The sequence below is a fragment of the Cyclopterus lumpus genome, chromosome 2 (genome assembly GCF_009769545.1).
Source record: "Cyclopterus lumpus isolate fCycLum1 chromosome 2, fCycLum1.pri, whole genome shotgun sequence".
Classification (NCBI taxonomy): Eukaryota; Metazoa; Chordata; class Actinopteri; order Perciformes; family Cyclopteridae; genus Cyclopterus; species Cyclopterus lumpus.
In genome coordinates, this window is record NC_046967.1 from 1 (window position 1) to 22,077 (window position 22,077).

Here is a 22,077-nt window from a genome sequence, read left to right on the forward strand (position 1 = left end):
ACCCTAACCCTAACCCTAACCCTAACCCTAACCCTAACCCTAACCCTAACCCTAACCCTAACCCTAACCCTAACCCTAACCCTAACCCTAACCCTAACCCTAACCCTAACCCTAACCCTAACCCTAACCCTAACCCTAACCCTAACCCTAACCCTAACCCTAACCCTAACCCTAACCCTAACCCTAACCCTAACCCTAACCCTAACCCTAACCCTAACCCTAACCCTAACCCTAACCCTAACCCTAACCCTAACCCTAACCCTAACCCTAACCCTAACCCTAACCCTAACCCTAACCCTAACCCTAACCCTAACCCTAACCCTAACCCTAACCCTAACCCTAACCCTAACCCTAACCCTAACCCTAACCCTAACCCTAACCCTAACCCTAACCCTAACCCTAACCCTAACCCTAACCCTAACCCTAACCCTAACCCTAACCCTAACCCTAACCCTAACCCTAACCCTAACCCTAACCCTAACCCTAACCCTAACCCTAACCCTAACCCTAACCCTAACCCTAACCCTAACCCTAACCCTAACCCTAACCCTAACCCTAACCCTAACCCTAACCCTAACCCTAACCCTAACCCTAACCCTAACCCTAACCCTAACCCTAACCCTAACCCTAACCCTAACCCTAACCCTAACCCTAACCCTAACCCTAACCCTAACCCTAACCCTAACCCTAACCCTAACCCTAACCCTAACCCTAACCCTAACCCTAACCCTAACCCTAACCCTAACCCTAACCCTAACCCTAACCCTAACCCTAACCCTAACCCTAACCCTAACCCTAACCCTAACCCTAACCCTAACCCTAACCCTAACCCTAACCCTAACCCTAACCCTAACCCTAACCCTAACCCTAACCCTAACCCTAACCCTAACCCTAACCCTAACCCTAACCCTAACCCTAACCCTAACCCTAACCCTAACCCTAACCCTAACCCTAACCCTAACCCTAACCCTAACCCTAACCCTAACCCTAACCCTAACCCTAACCCTAACCCTAACCCTAACCCTAACCCTAACCCTAACCCTAACCCTAACCCTAACCCTAACCCTAACCCTAACCCTAACCCTAACCCTAACCCTAACCCTAACCCTAACCCTAACCCTAACCCTAACCCTAACCCTAACCCTAACCCTAACCCTAACCCTAACCCTAACCCTAACCCTAACCCTAACCCTAACCCTAACCCTAACCCTAACCCTAACCCTAACCCTAACCCTAACCCTAACCCTAACCCTAACCCTAACCCTAACCCTAACCCTAACCCTAACCCTAACCCTAACCCTAACCCTAACCCTAACCCTAACCCTAACCCTAACCCTAACCCTAACCCTAACCCTAACCCTAACCCTAACCCTAACCCTAACCCTAACCCTAACCCTAACCCTAACCCTAACCCTAACCCTAACCCTAACCCTAACCCTAACCCTAACCCTAACCCTAACCCTAACCCTAACCCTAACCCTAACCCTAACCCTAACCCTAACCCTAACCCTAACCCTAACCCTAACCCTAACCCTAACCCTAACCCTAACCCTAACCCTAACCCTAACCCTAACCCTAACCCTAACCCTAACCCTAACCCTAACCCTAACCCTAACCCTAACCCTAACCCTAACCCTAACCCTAACCCTAACCCTAACCCTAACCCTAACCCTAACCCTAACCCTAACCCTAACCCTAACCCTAACCCTAACCCTAACCCTAACCCTAACCCTAACCCTAACCCTAACCCTAACCCTAACCCTAACCCTAACCCTAACCCTAACCCTAACCCTAACCCTAACCCTAACCCTAACCCTAACCCTAACCCTAACCCTAACCCTAACCCTAACCCTAACCCTAACCCTAACCCTAACCCTAACCCTAACCCTAACCCTAACCCTAACCCTAACCCTAACCCTAACCCTAACCCTAACCCTAACCCTAACCCTAACCCTAACCCTAACCCTAACCCTAACCCTAACCCTAACCCTAACCCTAACCCTAACCCTAACCCTAACCCTAACCCTAACCCTAACCCTAACCCTAACCCTAACCCTAACCCTAACCCTAACCCTAACCCTAACCCTAACCCTAACCCTAACCCTAACCCTAACCCTAACCCTAACCCTAACCCTAACCCTAACCCTAACCCTAACCCTAACCCTAACCCTAACCCTAACCCTAACCCTAACCCTAACCCTAACCCTAACCCTAACCCTAACCCTAACCCTAACCCTAACCCTAACCCTAACCCTAACCCTAACCCTAACCCTAACCCTAACCCTAACCCTAACCCTAACCCTAACCCTAACCCTAACCCTAACCCTAACCCTAACCCTAACCCTAACCCTAACCCTAACCCTAACCCTAACCCTAACCCTAACCCTAACCCTAACCCTAACCCTAACCCTAACCCTAACCCTAACCCTAACCCTAACCCTAACCCTAACCCTACCCCTAACCCTAACCCTAACCCTAACCCTAACCCTAACCCTAACCCTAACCCTAACCCTAACCCTAACCCTAACCCTAACCCTAACCCTAACCCTAACCCTAACCCTAACCCTAACCCTAACCCTAACCCTAACCCTAACCCTAACCCTAACCCTAACCCTAACCCTAACCCTAACCCTAACCCTAACCCTAACCCTAACCCTAACCCTAACCCTAACCCTAACCCTAACCCTAACCCTAACCCTAACCCTAACCCTAACCCTAACCCTAACCCTAACCCTAACCCTAACCCTAACCCTAACCCTAACCCTAACCCTAACCCTAACCCTAACCCTAACCCTAACCCTAACCCTAACCCTAACCCTAACCCTAACCCTAACCCTAACCCTAACCCTAACCCTAACCCTAACCCTAACCCTAACCCTAACCCTAACCCTAACCCTAACCCTAACCCTAACCCTAACCCTAACCCTAACCCTAACCCTAACCCTAACCCTAACCCTAACCCTAACCCTAACCCTAACCCTAACCCTAACCCTAACCCTAACCCTAACCCTAACCCTAACCCTAACCCTAACCCTAACCCTAACCCTAACCCTAACCCTAACCCTAACCCTAACCCTAACCCTAACCCTAACCCTAACCCTAACCCTAACCCTAACCCTAACCCTAACCCTAACCCTAACCCTAACCCTAACCCTAACCCTAACCCTAACCCTAACCCTAACCCTAACCCTAACCCTAACCCTAACCCTAACCCTAACCCTAACCCTAACCCTAACCCTAACCCTAACCCTAACCCTAACCCTAACCCTAACCCTAACCCTAACCCTAACCCTAACCCTAACCCTAACCCTAACCCTAACCCTAACCCTAACCCTAACCCTAACCCTAACCCTAACCCTAACCCTAACCCTAACCCTAACCCTAACCCTAACCCTAACCCTAACCCTAACCCTAACCCTAACCCTAACCCTAACCCTAACCCTAACCCTAACCCTAACCCTAACCCTAACCCTAACCCTAACCCTAACCCTAACCCTAACCCTAACCCTAACCCTAACCCTAACCCTAACCCTAACCCTAACCCTAACCCTAACCCTAACCCTAACCCTAACCCTAACCCTAACCCTAACCCTAACCCTAACCCTAACCCTAACCCTAACCCTAACCCTAACCCTAACCCTAACCCTAACCCCTAACCCTAACCATGCAGAACCGCTTAATCCAAGCGAGGAAGGGTTCTTGGCGTATTCACACCACCCCTTCCTATTTCTGCTCCCCTTTATTCCGTATTACTCTGTGCAACGGGTTAAATCCGTATATTAGATTCAATTTCCTGGGTCAAAGTGTAAAGGCGAGGGGAATACTAAGTGATATGCGTCGGCCAGTGCATTGCCGTAAGTCTCTATTCAACTGCGAAGTCAGCGGACGACGTGGGGAGATTTATGTGAATATCATATACACCTAACCCTAACCCTAACCCTAACCCTACCCTACCCTAACCCTACCCTACCCTACCCTACCCTAACCCTAACCCTAACCCCAACCCCAACCCCAACCCCAACCCCAACCCTAACCCTAACCCTAACCCTAACCCAATCCTTTTTACTAACCCCAACCATTCGATTACGCACGTCAAACTTAACCCTATCTAACCCTAACCCAATCCTTTATACTAACCTCAACCATTCTATTACGCACCTAAAACTTAACCCTAACCGTTTAACCCTAACCCCAATTCCTAAATAACAAATCTAACCCTAACCCAGTCCTCTTTACTAACCTCAACCATTCTATTACGCACCTCAAACTTAACCCTAACTACTTAACCCTTACCCCGATTCTTAAATAATGAATATAACTCTAACCCAATCTTTTTTACTAACCTCAACCATTGTAACACTTACCTAAACCCAACCCACAATATTACCTCTTCTACCTTACCTTAAAAACCTCTTATAACCTAAAACTGTAGTCCCTTAGATACCAAAACTTAGCCACTTTATCCCCTCCTACCTTCCGACGCTCCCCTCCAAAGGAGTGTCGGATAGGTATGCAGAACCGCTTAATCCAAGCGAGGAAGGGTTCTTGGCGTATTCACACCACCCCTTCCTATTTCTGCTCCCCTTTATTCCGTATTACTCTGTGCAACGGGTTAAATCCGTATATTAGATTCAATTTCCTGGGTCAAAGTGTAAAGGCGAGGGGAATACTAAGTGATATGCGTCGGCCAGTGCATTGCCGTAAGTCTCTATTCAACTGCGAAGTCAGCGGACGACGTGGGGAGATTTATGTGAATATCATATACACCTAACCCTAACCCTAACCCTAACCCTCTTTGTTCTTTAACGAGGTTTCCCCCACTTTGTCCCCCTACCTAACCCCTAACCCTAAACGCTGGACCGAGAGGAAAGGGCCTAAACTCTGTAATGACTCTATAGCCAACATCATCTTCACCATCACAGACTCACTTAAAAAACTCCACTCCCACGGGACAGTCGACTCCTCCTCCTACTCATCAGAGGATACAGACCACGACTTTTACTCACCGACAGAAGCATCATTCGGGGACAGTATAATACATAGCAACCCGACATCCCCAAATAGAGACAACATTATCACTGCACGTAGAGTCTATACATGACCACAGGGGGGGGGGCAACAGAGACCACACCTACGACCAGACACATTCAAGCGGACGACACTCTCCGCCTCCTCCCCTTCGAAAGAGCCACAGAAGTCAGTCCAGGAGAACCCCCACCACCCGGGCAACAGCCCTCTTGGACCTGGGGCAGGATGAACAGCCTAGCAACCCTTGTCAGGGACAAGGACTCCATCCACCTCTCCGCGGATGAAAGCGGCTCTTCATCCCCTCTCCATCCCTTGGAGGAGGGGGCCGACATCTCTGCACACCCCGTTTCTTTGGACCTTCTGGACCCCTGCCAGAGAGACAGGCCCAACATCACCCACAAGAACAACCTGTCTACAAACAACAAAAAGAACAAGCAAGCCAGTAACAGGTGATGTGGTGCTGAAATGGACAGTGATTACTCAAGCCACCATAGTTGGACTGTTTTAAGCTCTGTATGTTCATATTCTGTTTTCCCTGCATCCCCAACGTAACCGTTAGTTATGTTTAAGAGCCCATCTGTGATTTAAGATTTTCTGGATATTTTGTTTATAAGTTTGTTATATTCTATGACGATACACAAGATACTGTGGTTTTTATTAGGCCAAATGGAGCCTTTCATTTTCTCTCTAAAACCGTAATACAGTTTACTATTAATGAGCACGTCTATTATTTGTATGTTATAAAGGCCCTGTTCGGCCGAAAAGCTCATCAAATAATCCCCCTTTTGTATTTCATCGGTGTCGGGTGAATTACCTGGGGATCCGGGTGTTGAGGGGAGGATTTATCATGGGAAGTGAGACGCTGTAATGGCTAGTACCATAGGGGAGCCCCTCTTTAGGAGCTTTCCCTTTACCTCTACCTAACCCCAACCCTAACCCTAACCCATCAACGTTTTCTTTAAACCAACAGACACCCACGCATTACTCCATAAGAGTAGCTTTCACCCCAAACACACATTTGCAGGACTCATTAAGTCCCAATTGTTGACGTTCCATAGGATTTGCACCCAAATCAGTGATTTTAAAACAGCTTCTCAGACTCTATTTCATGCACTGACCAGCAGAGGGTACCAGAGAATTTTCTTAAGGGCTTGTGCCAAGACATTTCTGGAGACCAAACCAATAATCATCACGACCAATCTGCCCTTCATTACCACTTACTCACCATCCACAGTACAGGTGGCGCAGAATATCAGGAGAAACTTCCAATCTGGAATTCGAGGAACAGATATCCTACAGGACCACAGTATCATTACAGCATTCAGAAGGAACCCAAACATAAAAGATAGGTTAATTAGGGCAAAAATCGCTCCTTTAACAAAAATTAAACACAAACAGGCGGAATATTTTAATCACCGTAAATGGTTCAGAAACCACAAGTCGGGGGAAATATTCAGAAACCTCAACACAGGAAATTATGAATCCCAAAACTGTATATACTTGGTCGAATGCAAGGTATGTTCCATTCAATATGTGGGGGAAACAAGGAACAACATTGCAACAAGGTGCGCACAGCACAAATACAATATCCTCCACAAGAAGAAAACAGAGACTCCGTTGGTCAAGCATTTTATGGTCCATGGCTGGACAGCATTCAATGTCATGAACATTGAATGCAATCCGGAATGGTCCGCAGGCCAGAGAAGGAGAGCAGAGGAATCGTGGATTTCCAAACTAGATTCCAGAGAGCCGGGAGGCCTTAATGAACGTTAGGGAGGGTGCAGTTTCCCGGGGTGGCAGTGACGGCCCGTGCAATAGGGATTGCCCGTTCTCTAACGGTGTCTCCCCCCCTTATTTCATTTCCCTAACCCCCTAACCCCAACCCTAAAATAATGTCTTAATGAATAAATGTAGACCTTAGGAGTAGTATATGTATACTAGTTAGGTAATAGGTTCAGGTTTTATGGAACAGCCTTGTTTTTTTATTTAACATCACAATTGCCAATCAAAAAGTGATGACATGAGGTCAGATTCTCCAAACATCCTTCAGTTTCCTTGCTAATGCATGGTAAAATGGTAATTCTTAACAACATACCATGAGTAAGACCTCACCTGGAGGAGCCCTGGTGGTTCAGCTGATGCTTCCTCAACCTGATTTCTGAGTTTCCTGAATGCATCTCAAAAGGTTAGCCTGCTAACGCTACTAGCTAACTAATAACGGCCCTCTGGCTGCTGAACAAACTTCGGATATCTCTTTTCTTTTTTGGTGTCATTTTCCTAACTACAAAGCACAACAGGGTCGACATATAAATACTTATATGAGGCTTTATCAACTAACTGTCGTGTTTAGTAGCTTACCGCGACTCCCGCCAGCTCTCTTTCTGCAAGTTACGATTCACGGTGTTTCTCGCTCTGACGCTTCAGCCAATCACATGACAGCATCTTGTCTCGCGGGCGCGTTGGAAAACCTGGAAATGTATTTTTCACTCTTCTGGGCGGCAAACAGAGTATAGATAATAATACAAATGAGTTTGCAAATATATTGTGCGCAATTATTTGTTCTAATTAACAAAATATTGGTGGGGACAATTGTGTATTTCCCAAAACTTTGGTCGTGACTAGTCTCTATGGACCGTATGCAAACCTACGACCTTGGCACACGCACACGCACACGCACACACGCACGCGCTACCGGTAGTCCACGACACGGTTCCGTTAACCTACCTGGTTTTCGCTCTTCTGATTCTCCAGAAGAGGAGCGCTTGATTTCCGTTCCGAGGCAGCGGGCTGCTGCTCCGGACCCGCAGGCGGCGCGGAGCCGGGGGTCTGCGCGAGTCGGCCCGGCCTCTCGAGCCTCACGGCCTCCTGGTGGAGCTTCTGGCGGACGTGTTTGATCTTTCCGACCATTGTTCCGAAGCTTCAGGGTGAACCGAACCAGCGCTGCTTCACACGGCCCGTTGTATGGGTGCTCCCCGGTGTCGACGGCGTGAGGTGGTGTCAAGTCTGCGCCGCCATCACCGGAAGTGGATCGGTTTTACTTTTCAATTTAAAAGTCTCGGTCGTGTTTGGTGTTGTATTTTTATTTATTTACGTCGTAATGTTAGGATATGTGTCGAATTATATTCTGTATTATATTCTGAGAAATATGACATTTGGGATAAAAGTACTGAGCAAATTAATTTAAACATTTAGCTCATTTAGTTATTTTCAGTTTGGGATTCAGGTTGATAACTCTTTTAATCTGAAAGTCGAACTCCGGAAGTACATGTTTAGACTCCGGGTAGCTTGGTGTTGTTGTCATGGCAAGCGTGACTGGTGTTCCGGCTTAGTGGTTCGGTGGGAAACGGCACAGAGAGAGAAAAAGAGAGAGTTCCGCGTTGCTATTAATCGCCATGTTGTTCCGCTGTCGAACTATTTGTTTTTTCTTTATTATTGCTTTCAATAGTTTGATAACCCGATCAAATCGACATCAGCAGTATAATATATAACATTAGATAGGCTGTTGGGAAATATCAGTCTGTTTTGAATCTGAATTTGCTCTAAATACATATTTGTTTGAGAGCACGTTATAGACTGTCACACTTTAATACATTTGAGAAACTATGTTTAGAATAAGCTTCACATTTGACGAGATGATGCAGTACTAGAATAATGAAATAGTCATATCTGGTTATTGAATGCAAAGAGACCACAGGGCATGATGACAGGATGATTCATGAGTTCACTGATCCTGCCAGACCAGTAGAGGGTCCACACAAGAACAGGCCTGTGGAGGACTACATAGATGGAACAGGACTAGAATCCAGACCAGTAGAGGGTCCACACGAGAACAGGCCTGTGGAGGACTACATAGATGGAACAGGACTAGAATCCAGACCAGTAGAGGGTCCACACGAGAACAGGCCTGTGGAGGACTACATAGATGGAACAGGACTAGAATCCAGACCAGTAGAGGGTTCTGCCCCCTGTGCAGGGACATGGACATGTTTTCACTCAGTGTAATATTAATATTGTCCTAATATAACCCTAACCTCAAACTCAATCCCAGACCCTAACCTAATTCAATAATTTAACCAAACTCAACCCGGTTCCTCTCGCTTAAACTCAATAAACACGCTGAATATCTAACTCAACCTACAACAAATACCTAACCCTAACCCCTTAACCCTATCTAGGATTGGTTTTAATGTGGAACAGGTCATGCTACCGACAGCCAGTAATGTTATTTATGCTGTCAGGTGCACGACCTGCCGCAGGCTGTATGTGGGGGAGACAGGGAACCAGCTGCAACTCAGAAAAAGATAGCACAGGTATAAAATCAATAGTGGGAATGGCACGAGCCTCCTGTACACATTTTTTAAACTTCATGGCTCACACTCCCTTCAACAGGATGTTTCTCTTTTTTTAAAACCTTTTCATTATTTTTTTCTTTTTTGCATGAGGTTGTTTTATTGTCATTTCCCAGCACTTATTTTGTAGTATAGGTTCTTATGGTTGATGTTCTTATTTTCACTGTTTTAAGTCTCTAGTATGTTTTTCCTCACTATAGCACTTATTTATATTTTAGATGTGGTGTGTTTTGTTTTAAGTATATTATATTTTTTATCTTTCTAACTTATTTTCTTAAAAGCACTTATTACTTATTTCAATGGGATGTTGAGCACTTATTTTACAGTATAGTATTTTTCCATCATTGATGTCCTTATTTTCACTGTTTTAAGGTTTCTAGTATTTATTTATTTATTTCCTTCTATTATATTCTTTTCCCTATAAACACTTATTTTGATTTTAAATGTGGTGTATATTTTAAAGTATATTATATTTTACATGCTTCTCTCCTTTCTTAAACCAGCACTTCTAACTTATTCAAATTTGATGTTGATTTTAACAGCATGTTTTATCCAGAAATTGTTTTATACATTGGGAGGCATCCGTTTTGTAAATTAGTAGTTTTTTCTTTGTGTTTTACTCACCCCTTGCTCCTCTTGGTCCGTTCATGGGCTTTTCCCTGGTCTGCTCCTCTCCGCCTGCCCATTTGCACCTGGCTCTGCCGTCCTGCATTTTTTTCCATTTTATTTTTTATTTTTTTAATGGTTTTAATCTGTTCATTTTAATAAAATGTTTTAAACACAACCCTCCTAGTGCCAGTGCCCCTCTTGGTTCTCCTTGGAGAACCCCGCTTTTTATCAAACCTAACCCTAACCCCCTAACCCCTAACACCTCACCTAACCCCGCATGTTCGCGGGTTTAATTCAATCTCAACTCCTCAGGTATCATAGAATCTGGACTACGCCGAATGACTTCAAAATGGCACTGTGGCAGTGAGGTGTGGTTAGACTCAGCTGTAGAGTGGGTGGAGCGGGGGTGTGGCTCAGGGAATGATGTCTAATCAGCCTCAGCTGGGGTTAATCGGTTTGTCTCTTCCCAATAAAGAGCAGGAGGGACTGAGAGGCGAGAGGGAAGAGCGAGGAGCGTCACCGAGCCTGTATGTGTGTTTGTTGGTAATAAAGGCATTTTTGAACTACCTCAAGCTGTGTGCTGCCTCTGTGCAAGTCCGAGACTCACCGGGTAACAGGGAAACGTGTTACAGGCACTTAAGACGTTATTCGATATAAAAACTTAGCCAGACAAAATCCCAAAAGGCTTTATATTAGATTGTAATGATCGCATATGTCTGTCTTTGTGTGCGGCACCAGTAAAGGGTAAACCTGTTTGTTTATTTTCCTTTGCGCATTTAAAGTGCCGCACCTGTAATATTATCAGTGGCCTGAAGAGTGAGCTCAGGTTTAAAAAGGATCATGTATGTCTGTTGTTATTATTATTATTATTTGTCATTGGGTATAAAATGTGACATGGGGGGGAGGAGACGCAAGGGTTTTTTCGGAAAAGCGCACGGACAGGTGGTAGTCGGCGTTTAGTGGACTCAGGACGGCGGGTTATCTCGAGCGTCTGCTTCGCTGTGGATACGAACCGGATTACCAATAGAAGACTGGACCGGAGTACGGCACCCTGGGCCAGCAGCTAAACAGACTGTGGTGAAGTAGCGCGGGGTAAAGGAAACGTTTCCGCCTGTCTTGGACTTTATTTGCCAGTTTAGGGGAGGGTTCATTTGTCATTAACTTTCTTTTGGGGAACATTAAGAGACTGTCGGGATCCGGGGATGGAATTATGCTTTTGGGAGGGGTTAGTTCTGTGTGTTGCAGCGTATGACGCATTGATTTTGATTTAATAATAACATATGGTGCTCGCAATTGACTGTTTGGTTTCTTTTATAATTATTTCACATTTGCCGTTCTTGGTGGCTTTCCATCATATTAAGCAGGGACACAACACTCACTATCAGATCCGCCCATTCTCTTAAAATAGTGTTGTACTTTTCTCCTTAGGTTTTATTTGGAGGGAGAATTGTTACAAGATTCCTTATGAGTCAAAGTGTGAAGGCAAGGGGAACACTGAGTGGGGAGATCTGAGTAAATCATATAACCCTCAACATCAATAACCCTTGCACCGCTTTCACTTTATATACTTTGTTTTTTTTCTTTATTATTTAATTTTCTTAAATGTAATATGTCCCGCTCTGTTATTTTAGTGTACTGTATATATTGTAACCTTGTTCGCTGCTGCTACAAACAAACTTTTGAATAAAGTGTCCATCTATCCAGCAAACAAGAGAGGAAATAATAGGCGACAGACACTTGGGTGACTCGTGTTGTTTATGTCGGTGGTTTGATTTCTATATAAAAACACTTGAGTTCAGATGACTGTTGTACATTCAGCCTCCAGACAACAGAGGACAGAAAGCATCAAACCAACATCTGTTGTTTGATCGCCCTCTGAATCGGCCCATCCATTGGATCCATCCTGAATGCCATCACATTAATTATTTGTAATAATAGTTTATTGTTACATACATGGCTATAGTCAACTCACAGTATTACACTCCGGGTTGGGACCCTGCTCAGGAGGTAATCAGTCCATAAAAACACGAGTTTAGTTAAACACCGGTGTGGAAATGGGTTTCATCTGATGATGTTCCAGTTCTGTGAAGCTCAAAGGTCAAGGTCTTGTTCTCCACCAATCAGTGTCTCTCTTTCGACTCCGTTGGAGCTGCAGTTTTTAAGTCATCAGTTTTCTGTCTCTATTGCAGTAAATAAATACACACCATCACATTAAGCTTTCTTAAGTTATGCAACTAAACAAAATAAGGCAAGAGATTATATGTTAGGTCGCCACGGAAACTCATCTACATTCACAATGGCACAGTCAGAAGATACTGTTGGTTTTGATTGACAGCATGCAATTAACTCTTCAGTCTGTCTTCAACGGGAAGTCAAAGGTCACGGTCGATTTGACTGTTCAGACTTTTGATTGATCTGTAGTCGCCATGGTAATAGCGTTAAAGCTGCAGCTAAATCCAGTTTACGCTCAGCGGGTTGCATAACATATGTATATATACATAACATATACTGTAAATGTATATATACATTAACAATACTATTTGTTCTTTTCCATCTCTTAACGATCCAGATCATCCATTTGGTTTCCTCCATCATTCTCTTGCTTCTCTTTCATTTTCTCAGGGTCCTCCCTTTTTATTTCCTGCTTATCCTTCTCCCTCTCCTTCTTGATCTCCTTCTCCTTCTCCCTCTCCTTCTTCATCTTCTTCTTGATCTCCTTCTCCCTTTCTCCCTCCTCCTCCTCTATGTCTATCTCCCTCTCTTCTCCCCTCTCCATCTCCCTCTCCTTCTCCCTCTCCTTCTCCTCTCCCCTCTCCTTCTTTATCTCCTTCTTGATCTCCCTCTCCTCTCCCTTCTCCCCTCGCCTCTCCTTCTCCCTCTCCTTCTCTTCTCCCCTCTCCTTCTCCCTCTCTTCTCCCCTCTCCCGCTCTTCGACTCTCTCCCTCTCCCTCCCCTCTCCCCCCTCCTTCTCCTTTTCCCTCTCCTTCTCCTTCTCCCTCTCTTCTCCCCTCTCCTTCTCTCTCTCTTCTCCCCTCTCCTTCTCCCTCGAACCTCCCTGGTTCTTCAGGTCCTGAAAGATCTCAGTGAAGAAATGTGGGTCGGCATTGATTCGCAGCATGTCAGCGCTCAGCCAGTGGATCAGCTCCAGCGCTCGCTCCCAGAATGCATCACGGCTAGACTCTACCAGGAAAGGTTTCAGTGGGTACGAGATCTCACTGCCCAGGTAGGAGTAGGCCAGGTAGAGACAGGTGAGGAAGGTAGCGTGGAGCTCCTGCTCTGAAGACATGTCCTCATCGACCGCCTCCCTGCACAGTAGGTACACAAAGACCAGACTGGCAGGACTGATGAAGCACTGGTCCTGCAGGGGGACAGGAGAAGTAGTACTACAGAGAGGAGAGTACTAGTACTACAATAACAGAACAAGTAATAATACAGAGAACTAGTACTGCAGAGTCTGGGGGGGTCCCTAAGAGGTTCATTGGTCCATATATCCTTACCACAATGAGATATAAAAAAAACTGAGTGAAATAGGGTGAAAAGCCTTTTTTTCTTACTAATCATCTTTAAGGCCTTCAGATCATCCTGGAAACAAGATTGAAGTCGATCGGATCATTTTTGTAGGAGAAAACCTTAAATGGGTTAGGGTTGGAGGTCTGATGACTCGATGTAGAGGCATGGGGACTAGATGTAGAGGTCTGAGGACTAGATGTAGAGGTCTGAGGACTAGATGTAGAGGCATGGGGACTAGATGTAGAGGCTGGAGGACTAGATGTACATCTTCTAATGATGAATTTCACACCGACCTGCCAGCCTTGAACCAGTAGCGCTCTGTCAACGTTTCTGAACCACAGGACAATCTGATTGGACGACAGCTCCTTCAGTTTGACACAACGCCGACACAGAAAGTCCGAAAGACAATGAAGGAGCTCGCCTGTGGAAGCCTGAAGAGGAGAGGAGACAATGAGAGTTTATTTCTCCACACTCAGAGAGACACAAAACATCATCATATTAGTTCAGCATTGAAACGTAAATAAATTAAATAAAAACAACTCTTCAATTCAATTTCAAATCAGTTTATTTTGTATAGCCCAATATCACAAATTACAAATTTGGTTCAGAGGGCTTTACAATCTGTACACATACGACATCCTTGTCCCAGGACCTCACATCGGATCAGGAAAAACTCCCCAAAAATAACCTTTGACAGGGAAAAAAGGGAAGAAACCTTCAGGAGAGCAACAGAGGAGGATCCCTCTCCCCGGATGGACAGATGAATAGATGTCATGTGTACAGAATGAACAGCATTTACAAAGTTACATAAACACATTACATGAATATGACAATGTATGAATGGAACTCCAATCCATGAAACAGAAGGAGGTAGAGAGGAGGGGGGGCGGGGCGCATCAGCAGGGCCAACGCGGGAGGCCGGCTCACCAGCATCAGACACCTCCAGGTCCAATGGACCCTATGAGACGTGAAGTCACAACGACTCCGGGGAGGAAGCAGAGTTAATAAGGTGCAATGGAGAGATGTAAATTCATCCATAAGGAGAGAGAGAAGAGGAGATAGGTGCTCAGTGTATCCTAAAACATCCCCCACCAGCCTATAAGCCTATAGCAGCATATCAAGGGACTGGACCAGGTCAAACCTGATTCAGCCCTAACTATAAGCACTATCAAACAGGAAAGTCTTAAGTCTATTCTTGAATGAGGTGACTGTGTCTGCCTCCCGGACTGAAAGTGGAAGCTGGTTCCATAAAAGAGGAGCTTGATAACTGAAGGCTCTGGCTCCCATCCTACTCTTTAGGACTCTAGGAACCACAAGTAGCCCCGCATTTAGTGAACGCAGCTCTCTAGTGGGGCAATATGGTACTACAAGCTCCTTAAGATATGATGGTGCATCACCAATCAAGGCTTTGTAGGTGAGGAGAAGAATTTTAAATGTGATTCTTGATTTTACAGGGAGCCAGTGCAGAGCAGCTAATATAGGAGTCATGTGATCTCTTTTCTTAGTTTTTGTGAGTACACGAGCTGCAGCATTCTGGATCAACTGGAGGGATTTAAGAGACTTATTAGAGCAGCCTGATAATAAGGAGTTGCAGTAATCTAGTCTGGAAGTAACAAACGCGTGAACCAGCTTTTCTGCATCTTTTTGAGACAAGATGTGCCTGATTTTTGAAATGTTACGTAGATGAAAAAATGCAATCCTTGAGATTTGCTTAACGTGGGAGTTAAAGGACAAGTCTCGGTCAAAGATAACGCCGAGATTCTTTACAGTGGTGTTGGATGCCAGGGAAATGCCATCTACAGAAACCACATCACCAGATAATTGATCTCTGAGGTGTTCAGGGCCCAGTAAAATAACTTCAGTTTTGTCTGAGTTTAACATCAGGAAGTTGCAGGTCATCCATGTTTTTATGTCTTTAAGACATTCTTGAATTTTAGCGATCTGGTTGGTCTCCTCTGGTTTGATCGATAGATATAATTGAGTATCGTCTGCATAGTAATGAAAGTTTATGGAGTGTTTCCTGATAATGTTGCCCAAAGGAAGCATATATAAGGTAAATAAAATTGGTCCAAGCACAGAACCTTGTGGAACTCCGTGATTAACGTTGGTGGTCATCGAGGCTTCATCGTTTACAAATACAAATTGAGATCGATCTGATAAATAGGATTTAAACCAACTTAGTGCGGTACCTGAAATGCCAATCGACTGATCCAGTCTCTGTAATAGGATGTCATGATCAATGGTGTCGAACAAGACCAGTACGGAGATGAGTCCTCTATCAGCACTAAGGTCTAACAAGACCAGTACAGAGATGAGTCCTTTATCAGCACTAAGGTCTAACAAGACCAGTACAGAGATGAGTCCTTTATCTGATGCAATTAGGAGGTCATTTGTAATGTTCACCAGTGCTGTCTCTGTGCTGTGGTGTTTTCTAAATCCTGACTGAAACTCCTCAAATAAACTATTCTGATGTAGAGTCACACAACTGATTTGCGACTACTTTCTCAAGTATCTTAGAGAGGAAGGGAAGGTTAGAGATCGGTCTGTAGTTAGCCAACACCTCTGGATTAAGAGTGGGCTTTTTCAGGAGAGGTTTAATTACAGCTACTTTGAAGGAATGTGGTACATGGCCTGTTAGCAAAGACACATTAACAATATCCAGCAGAGAGGTGCCAATTAAAGGCAACACGTTTTTAAGCAGCCTCGTTGGGATGGGGTCTAAGAGACAGGTAGACGGTTTAGAAGTAGAAACCGTTGAGGACAATTGGTCTAGGTTAATGGGAGAAAAGCTATCCAAATATACACCAGGGCATACAGCCGTTTCCAAGGCCACTCCTCTTGACAGATCGGCAGTAGTTGAGGGCAAGAGATCATCAATCTTGCCTCTAATAGTTAAAATCTTTTCATTGAAGAAGTTCATGAAGTCATTACTACTGAGGTCTATAGGAATACACGGCTCCACAGAGCTGTGACTCTCTGTCAGCCTGGCTACAGTGCTAAAGAGAACCCTGGGGTTGTTCTTATTTTTCTCTATTACTGATGAGTAATAGCTTTCGTGAAGTTTGCTTTAGTTCGCGGGTCTGAGGGTTCTACCAGGGAGCAAACCTCCTTTGCCTCACTGTCTTTTTCTTCAGTGGGGCTATCAAGTCTAGTGTCATTCTCAGTGAGCCTGTAGCACTATCGACAATATGATCAATCTGGGACGGACTAAAGTTAGCACAGGAGTCCTCCGTCACATTGAGACGTGGTATTGAATCAAATGCAGAAGGAATCTCTTCTTTAAATGTAACTACAGCACTGTCAGTTAGACATCTGGTGTAGAAACTTTTGACTAACGGTGTATACTCCGGGAGTATAAACTCAAAAGTTATGAGGTAATGGTCTGACAGAAGAGGGTTCTGTGGGAAGACCTCCAAATGCTCAATGTCAATGCCATATGTAAGAACAAGGTGGAGGGTGTGGCCAAAGCAGTGAGTGGGTTTCTGTACTCTCTGACAGAAGCCAATCGAGTCCAACAATGAGATAAATGCAGTACTAAGGCAATCATTATCAATATCCACATGAATATTAAAATCTCCTACAATAATAACCTTATCACTTTTAAGGACTAAACTTGATAAAAACTCTGAAAATTCAGATATAAATTCTGAATATGGACCTGGTGGCCGGTACAGTATAACAAATAGGATTGGCTGTAATGTTTTACAGGTTGGATGTGAAAGACTAAGAACAAGGCTTTCAAATGAGTTGTAGTTTAGTTTAGGTTTAGGATTCATTAATAGGCTTGAGTCAAAGATGGCTGCTACTCCACCTCCTCGGCCGGTGCCTCGTGGAATGTGAGTATTAATATGACTTGGAGGAGTTGATTCATTTAGGCTGACATATTCTTCATGCCTCAGCCAGGTTTCAGTAAGACACAATAAATCAATGTGATTGTCTGATATTAAATCATTTACTAATACAGCTTTAGATGACAGAGATCTAATATTTAGGAGTCCACATTTAATTATCCTGTTTTGTTGCACTGTTGCAGTAGTGATGTTAACCTGTATGAGGTTATTTAGTATGACTCCTCTTCTGGTTACTTTTGATTTAATTAATTTAAGTGGCCGTGGGACAGACACAGTCTCTATAGAGTTAAGGTTAACGGTGGGTAACTGCTCCAATGGAAGTGCAGAGAAGGGTGGAAGACTACAACTCTGCTTCTGCTTCCTGATCTGAACTCTGGGTCATGGATTAAGTCCGCTAATCAACTTGGCCATGTTCGCAGAAATGAGACGCGCTCCATCCCAAGTGGGATGAATGCCGTCTCGACTCATCAGATCAGGCTTTCCCCAGAAAGTCTGCCAGTTATCTATGTAGCCCACATTGTTTGCTGGGCACCACCTGGACAACCAGCGGTTGAATGACGACATGCGGCTATACATGTCATCATTGATCAGATTGGGGAGGGGGCCAGAGAAAACTACGGTCTTCCAGGCACAGAACAAAACAACAACAACAACAACAACAACAACAAACATCTTTACAAGCTAACACAAAGCTCCCCCTCATTCTCCTACAGCCCAAAAACGGCTGAAAGCCGTCACATTGTTCATCATTGTATAATAAGTGTGCTCCACCCTCAGTCGGGCTTTCAGCAGCCACTTCAGGACCGGGACCAGGACTACCAGGACCGGGACCACCTCCACACTGCCGGTACTCTGCGTCCGGTTCTTACAAGTCAGCCAAATGGCCAACTTTGCAGTCCCCGACAAAAGAATTCACCAGTGTGTGCTCCCGTTTCCTCTTTACTGTGTACTTCGGCCCAAAAATAAACAATACAAATGAGAACACCTCCCCAAGACCCTGGAACCACCTTTAACAGAGCAAACAGCTCTGACAGACGAGGACATTGAACGAAGAGATGGACGATGTCCTCGCTCTCAGTAGGAGACAAGGAGAGAGAAGACAAGGAGAAGAGGCCAGGGGAGAGGGCAGAAGGAGAAGAGACCAGGAGAGAGGAGAGAAGGAGAAGAGACCAGGAGAGGAGACAAGGAGAAGAGAAGGAGAGGAGAGGAGACAAGGAGAAGAAACTAGGAGAGAGGAGAGAATGAGTAGAGAACAGGAGAAGAGATCAGGAGAGAAGGAGAGAAGGAGAGGTTTGGTTTGGTTTTAAATAATCCTTTATTCCACTATCGCGAGAACAGCAAAACACTCTACAACATCATTTGAAAAACAAGTAAATAATAGTCAAACAAACAAATAACCAAATATAGCCAAAGAATAAGCAAATAAACAATCACAATGTTCAAAAATGTACCAGCAGCTCTCCACCAGCACCCACTGAGCATAACATGCTCCCAGTAGTCCATTTGTCCCTGAAGGCCTGTACGTTGTCCACAGCCTGGTAGTAGGCGTGTTCCACCCCGAGTCGGGCTTTCAGCAGTCCCTTCAGAACCCTCACCGGATCCTCACTGCCGGCTCCCCTTGCCCCATTCTTCCGTGTCAGCCAGATGGCTAACTTGGCAGAACCAGACACAAAGTTCACCAGTGTGTGGACAGCCTTATTTTTAATGCAATATTTCGGCCCAAAAATAAACAAAGTGAAAGAAAAGTCCTCTCTAAGACCCTGAAACCATCCCTTCAAAAGTTCAAAAAGGCTTGAAAGCCGAGGACACTGAACAAACAGGTGTTCCAGGGTTTCCGCCTCACAGCAGAAATAACACTCCTCCCCAATGTGTGGATCCAGGTGTGCCCGGTATCTATTCGTGGCTATAGCCCCGTGCACTACCCTCCACTGGAGGTCTGCTGTCCGCTTCTCAATAGGAAGTTTGTACAAGCACCTCCAGCTGCCTTTTGGGGACGAAGCTGGGCCAAGGTACTCGATCCACCTCGACTCCTTCAACCCCGCCAGAGAGCGCAAGTTCACAACCTTAACGCACATTTCATAGATGTCTTTCTTCCCTACCGCCTGAAACTTGCCCAGACGAGGGGTCCTTACATCCCAAACTGATCGTTTTGAATCCGCTAGCGAACTTTCCAAACCTGCGCAGTTCAACTTCTAACAGCTCAGTATATACGGCGGAACACCTGAGACGGTGACACGCGTGGTGGGGACTGAGGAGCGGGGACACCTGCACATAGCTATCCCTGATAAACATGCCACTTTCCAGCAGCTTGTGGACACAAGCCTCGCTCTTCACGAACACAACCACCGCTCTATTCATCCCCAAGGCAAAGGAAAGGTTGTCGTGTGCTACCTGCTCCCCGACAGCCAGCAGCACCTCCTCCACCAACACGCTGCTGTCCGGCGGAACGACCCGGGCTCCCTGGCGGAGGGTCGGGCGTGACGTCTCAGAGGACGCCATCCCCCCACACAACCCCCAAGAACACACTACTACCTGCTCTGTACCTCACCTGATCATGCGCGAAGACGGAAGAAGAGACAAGAGCCACAAAGCAGTGAACATCCACTAAAACTCCGCGCCACACTCACTCACACAACCGGAAACGGAAAGGAGAGGAGAGGAGAGGAGAGGAGAAAGGGGAGAAGGAGAAGAGACCAGGACAGGAGATGAGTAGAGAGGAAACAGTCATCCCTGTAATGGAAAATGTAACTTAATAGGAGAATTAATTAATAAATGTATTAAATTAAAATTTAAAAAACGTTACAAAATTAACAAACATCAAATGAAATATGCACAAGACAGACAACAAAACAAAAAAAAGAAAAGAAAATAAATAATTTAATTGTGTGGAGTGTGTGTATATGTGAAAGTAAGCATCAACGTAGTGCTACAAGTCCCCAACAAGAAAGACATAACACTAATACATAAAAAAGTCTTACAAAACAGCAATTAGACTTTTCTTTTAGGCAACATTGTTTTGTTAGGAAAGTCCTTCCATAATTTGGTTCCCCTAAATCTAATAGAAATGGACCTCTGCTAGTCCGTCATTTATGAGGATGAAGATGTGAAGATTGACAAGTTGAGTAACAGTGAACCTGTGAACGATCAGGAATATTTCCTTCACCTAAAAGTATCTTGTACATGAAAACGCAAGTTATAGAAATATTAATGTCATGAATAGTAAGAATCTGCAGTTTCTCAAAATGTAATGAAATACAGGAACAGCTGAGAAGTGAGAAAAAGTAGAAAAAGTACTTGTAGGAAAAGTACTTGCCCAAACTATATTACAATATGAAAGATAAGGATAAATTAAACTGTAATAAAGAATAGGGAGACAGTTTGCAGAGACAAGATGTCTAACCCTCCTTATGATTCTAATAAGATTTGTTAATTAGAAAAATTAGAGAACTAATTTTTGTGTCCTGCAAATATTACCGTAAAAAGGCTTTTTGACTTTGGACACATTCTTAATATTAAGTAGGAATAATAATGGTCCAAGAATGGACCCCTGTGGAACCCCATATATTAGTCTAGCTTCTTTTGAATAACAACCTTTAACACAAACAACTGTCTTCTGTTGGAGACATACTTGTTTTACCATTCGTATGCAATGTCATGGAGTCAATATTTGTCCAGCTTTTCCAATCAAATATTATGGTTTACTGTATCGAAGACTTTGGAAAGGTCTATGAAAATACTGCCATGAATTCATTATTGTCAAGTGTAGAGATGACTTTATGAACAAGGTAAAGTAAACCCATATATGTTGAATGATTTTTACGGAAACCATTCTGATGTTTGTAAAGAATTGAATCAGACTCTATAATAATAACAATAATAATAATGCTTTTTATTTGTAACACACTTTTCATTCAAAAGAATCTACAAGTGTGCTTGGAGAAGAAGTGCTACAGGGCCAGTACATAGTTAAAACAAACTATGATGAAAAAGAAAATGGCTGGCAGTGATTTAACACAAAGTCAAAACGCCTTCCTGAATAAAAAGGTTTTTAGGCCGGTCTTAAAAGACTCCAGGGTCTGTGTTGCCCTCACGTGGTCAGGGAGACTGTCCTATATACTTCTATTGTTTGTTTTGTGCTATACAAATTAAATGTATTATTATTATAACCATCCTTATAAAAGTATATTAACCATCATTATAACATCAGCACACACACACACACCTGCACCACCACCCTCCGTGGTGAGATGATCAGGTCTGGTCTTCCCTGGTTCTGGTTCTGCTCCGGAACGGTGGGTATGTGTACCGGGATGGGTCCGTGTCTGTGGCGGCTGTCGATATCCGCCTGCTGCCTGTGCTCCTGCGGTACGTGTCCGGGTTTCACTTTCTTCCCCCCCTTCCTCTTGGCTCGTGCCGCAACCAGACGCTTCTTCCAGCTGAGCGCGTGCAACAGCAACGGGTGCCGCTTCTTCTTCTTCTTCTTGCCCTCCTCCTCCTCCTCCTCCTCGTGGGGCTCTGGTGGCTTCTGCACCGCAAGCTTATCTGGTCCGCGAGCCACAGCTTTCCGGGAGCCCTGAGACCGAGACAGCGCTGTGCCCATGACGACGACCACCGAGCAGCGCAAGCCTTTCTGCAGCAGCGGCCTGCCTGCCCGCCTGTCTGTCGTTTATGTGTCTGTCTGTCAAACGGTTAAGACGACAAATCCATAATGAAGACACATCAAAAATCTG

At 44.8% G+C, this 22,077-nt stretch overlaps 1 protein-coding gene across 1 annotated transcript; it reads right to left on the bottom strand.

Moving 5' to 3' along the window:
* Positions 1 to 12,543: 12,543 nt before the first annotated feature.
* On the bottom strand, positions 12,544 to 21,947 carry LOC117745536 (cyclin-dependent kinase 5 activator 1-like). Its single transcript, XM_034553935.1, has 4 exons — positions 21,570 to 21,947; positions 13,790 to 13,927; positions 12,948 to 13,344; positions 12,544 to 12,596 (listed from the first exon to the last, which is right to left on the bottom strand). Exons 1-4 carry the CDS (start codon positions 21,945 to 21,947, stop codon positions 12,544 to 12,546), a joined length of 966 nt encoding a protein of 321 aa, XP_034409826.1.
* Positions 21,948 to 22,077: the final 130 nt, after the last annotated feature.

Excerpts from the sequence above, each read along its gene's own strand:
- LOC117745536 (XM_034553935.1), bottom strand. The coding sequence starts at position 21,947 with ATGGGCACAGCGCTGTCTCGGTCTCAGGGCTCCCGGAAAGCTGTGGCT. Across the intron at positions 13,345-13,789 it reads TACTGGTTCAAGGCTGGCAG|GACCAGTGCTTCATCAGTCC; the intron begins GTCGGTGTGAAA and ends GTCCCCCTGCAG. Across the intron at positions 12,597-12,947 it reads GAGGGAAAAGGAGAAGGAGG|AAGAGAAGCAAGAGAATGAT; the intron begins GGGGAGAGGGGA and ends CTGAGAAAATGA.